Below are 4164 nucleotides of genomic sequence, written 5' to 3'. Positions count from 1 at the left end.
CTTGTATTTTGCAAACGTGTTATGTAATAACCTTTTTTTTGTGGTTTAGTATGGTATTTAATCAAGTGCGAACAAGGTGCTCAAGTTTAGGTTAGATATTGTACTCAGTTCGCTCTCTCACAGCTTTGATGAACATCGAAACCATTAGTTGGATAATGTGCGTTCGTTCGTGGAGGAATGTATGTGAATAAAGCTACCTGAAGGTGTTGGATTTGAAGAGTAAAAAGATAAATGAGCTTCTGTTGTGGTGGTGCATCTCTGATACTCCTGATGTTCTGTGCAGTGAGACGCAGAGTCCTCTAAAATGCAGCGGGACGCACAAACTCTGCAGCCTCCGAACTGGGATGGATGGTTTGTATTTCATTTATGGAACTTCATTTACTATATTACTACTTCACCTCGATCGCGTGTTCGGTGAGTGTGCTTGTGTCTTCTGTCCAGGGAGTGACCTGATTCCAGCCTGAGTACCAACAGTTCGACAAGTGGGGATCTGGTCCCGGGTTTCGAGGGCCGCCACTGCCTTATAGTCCTCATATCCACTCATTGTGGAATAGTGTAGGACTTCGAGAAAGAGTTCTTAAGTCGAAACCCAACCATTGGTTTTTCATCCACTGTTCAGCTTTGAGAGTTGGTTTATTTTAGTACAAGGCAGGCAAACGACTGACTACAGCTAACTACATTGGTTTTTTTTGTAATACCTTTGTCTATTCTAAATTAGCAAGAATTCTGTCAATTCATAAAACGTTAGCTTTGAGATATTGCACGATTGATATTTAATCCATTTGGATACTTTAATTGTTTAATTAAGCAACTAGGCAGGTTTTTTGTTCGATTATATATGGTCGCTTAAGAAGCTACTTTCTTTGTGTTCCCCTTTAAATTGATCTTTCTGTTGTATTCTAAATACTCATTAAGATTTGTGTTCATAACACAACATTGTCATACTGTTATTACATATTCTTACTAGTTGTTTATTTTAATGACAGTTTCAGGATATTTTACCTCTGTTGGCTTTGTGTACCAGTTGTTTAGTGTTGTATGAATTACGGTTTTCACATTATTTGAATAAAACACACAACGATTTTCCCGTCTGGTTGAGCAGATAAAACGAGAATGTTTTTCGCACCCCCGCCTTCAGCCAGACCGCCACTACCAATTACTGGACGTGCCTCCGCTCAAACAGAACACCAAGAATGGTTCTGAAACATTACTGGTGATATTTTCCATGTCTTGTGAATATTAAACATTGTCAAGTATCAAAACGCTCTTAATCGTACTGTTTCCTTTTATGAGCCCCCAGGAGTTAGTTACGTCATCATCAATCAATCAATCAATGTTTTTTTATATAGCCAATTTACAATGTTATTTGTCTCAGTGGCTTCACAGCTCTTGTACGATTCGTTATGACATACGACACCTCTGTCCTTAGACCGCACTCGTTCAAGGGAAAAACTTCCAGAGAAAACAGCGTTTAAAGGACAATGGGAGAACTCAGGGAGGCAAAGTGGCCTTCGTGAGCTCTGAATAATATTAGGTAGGACCATACATAGCGCGAGTATTTATACTTTTATTTTTCAATACCCAACAGATCATGATTTTGCCTTCCTCATTTGCTCAATTTAACCCTGTCTGTGCATGGGTGATTCTGTGAGAACGCACCATTTACAGGCTGGTATATGTACTACAGCGTCTCCAGCGGCTTTCGACGGGCAATGTCGGTGGCTGTCTCTCCTCCTGTTTGCGGTGGAGTGGCCATAGCCGTGCGCCACTTCTGTGACGTCATAGAAAGTGTTCAAATCTGATCAGTTTATCAGTCCGTTGCAGCCCTTTTTATCGTCCATAACCAGATCTGGTAGGAAAAGGGGCTGCAACGGATCTGATACAGGGACTGATCCAGAATTTGAACACTTCTTATGACGGCACAGAAGTGGCGATACGGCTATTGGGGCCAACTCCACCATCAGGAGGAGACAGCCACGGCATGGCGTTCGAAAGCGCTGGCGACGCTTAGTACATATACCGGGCTGTAGGATGGTGCTGTTCTCACGAATCAGCCCATGCACAGACCAGGGTAAATTGAGCGAAATGAGGAATGGCTAAAATGCATGATCTGTTTGGTATTTTGAAAAATAAAAAGTATAAATATGCCTTATGTATGGTCCTACACTATATTATTCAAATATAGCATGATAGGTCCACTTTGCTCTCCCTGAGGTTTCTCCCATTTTTCCCTTTAAACTGTGGGTTTTCTCTGGAAGTTTTTCCTTGAACGATGTGAGGGTCTAAGGACAGAGGGTGTCGTATTGTCATACTGATATTCTGTACAAACTGTGAAGTCCACTGAGACAAATGTAACATTTGTGATATTGGGCTATATAAATAAACATTGATTGATTGATTGATTGACTTTAACTTAACTCCTGGCGGCTCATCTAAAGAAACAGTTACTGATTAAGAGCGTTTTGATACTTTGACAATGTTTATATATCATCTAGACCTGCTTGAAAATATCACCTTAAATGTTTTCAGAATCCATTTTGGTGTTCTGTTTGACTGAGCACTCACAGTAATTGGTAGTGTCTTGAAAGCTTTGCAATAAATACATTCTCGTTTTTATTCTGTCAACCAGACTGGGATTGTTGTGTGTTTATTCAAATAATTTGTGAAAACCTGTAATTCATACAACACTAAACACTGTAACAAAGCAACAGATGGTAAAATATCCTGCAACTGTCATTAAAATAAACAACTAGTAGAATATGTAAGTAACAGTATTGACAATGTTTTATGTTATGAACACAAATCTTAATGAGGTATTTAGAAATACAACAGAAAGATCAATTTTAAGGGGAGACACAACAGGTAAATAGCTTCTAATCGACAATATATATCAACAAAAAAGCCTGCCTAGTTGCTTACATTAAGACAATTAAAGTTTAGTCAAATGGTATGTTTAAATATGCAAATCGTGCATTATCTCACGCTAACTTTTTATGAATTGAGCAGTAATTTGCTAATTTAGAAATAGACAAAGGTTATTAACAAAAAAAACCTAAATGTAGTTACTGTAGTCAGTCGTTTTCCTGTTGTACTAAAATAAACTCAACTCTCAAAGCTGAACAGTGTATGAAAAAATCAATGTTGGGTTTCGACTTAAGAACTGCTTTTCTCTGAAGTCCTACACTATTCCACAGATGAGTGGATATGGAGTGACTATAAGGTGCAGTTGGCGGCCTCGAACCCGGGACAGATCCACTTGTTGCTGAACTGTTGGTATCCCTCAGCGCTGATCAGGTCACTCCCTGAACAGAAGACACAGCACACGTCAGCGAACACTGATCGAGGTGAATTAGTAATATAGTGAATGAAGTTCCATAATGAAATACAAACCATCCATCAGGTTCTGGAGGCTGCAGTAGTTTGTGCTGTCCTCCGCTGCATTTTTAGAGGACTCTGCGTCTCCCTGCACAACATCAGGATATCAGAGATGCACACCACAACAGAAGCTGATTTATCTTTTTAACTCTTCAATCCAACACTTTCAGTAGCTTTAATTCACATAATTTCTCCACAATCGAACGCACATTATCCAACTAATGGTTTCGATGTTTCATCAAAGCTGTGAGATACTTGAACTGAGTACAATATCTTAACCTAAACTTTGACACTCTTTGTTTGCATTATTAAATTACCATTTACTATTTAGACTCACAAAAAAAAGGTTATTACTATACAGTTTGCAATAAATACAAATGTTCTTTTAACAGAGTTGAAGTTTCGTATGAGCATTAGCCTGTTGTATCATTCAGAAAAAGGATACTTACAGTCAGTTTGCAGACCATGGACTGCTCTAGGAGAAACTGGAGGTCGGTGACCTTCTTTGAATCTGGAGACGTGTGCGTGGCTTTCACCAGGTAAGGAGCTGTGGACACAAGCTGCAGAGCATTTCTCATTCAGTCAGGTCAGAGACACTTTCTACACAACATAATGCCAAATAAGCATCAACAACAAGGTCATTCTACACAGAAATTAGCACTTGTTTGTTAATGTGCATCATTTTGTCATCAATTACAAATGATCCTATGAAGACATAAATCATTACAAGTGTGATTATGCCCACACTGAGCAGTTATATATACTGTATTTACATTAAAAAAAACAATT

General features: G+C 38.8%; 1 protein-coding gene across 1 annotated transcript in view; it reads left to right on the top strand.

The window, feature by feature from the left end:
* The window catches only part of LOC104953931 (Y+L amino acid transporter 1), a gene marked incomplete at its 3' end in the record, with an annotated part of 8831 nt that extends 4917 nt beyond the window's left edge, over positions 1-3914 (top strand). The window contains exon 8 of the mRNA XM_010780977.1: positions 3831-3914. Within this exon, the coding sequence (XP_010779279.1) occupies positions 3831-3914 (84 nt within the window). The remainder of the gene's footprint in view (positions 1-3830) is intronic.
* Positions 3915-4164: the final 250 nt, after the last annotated feature.

This window comes from Notothenia coriiceps, unplaced genomic scaffold (assembly GCF_000735185.1).
Source record: "Notothenia coriiceps isolate Sejong01 unplaced genomic scaffold, NC01 NC01_scaffold00022312, whole genome shotgun sequence".
Lineage (NCBI taxonomy): Eukaryota > Metazoa > Chordata > Actinopteri > Perciformes > Nototheniidae > Notothenia > Notothenia coriiceps.
This window is presented reverse-complemented; position numbering and strand designations above follow the sequence as displayed.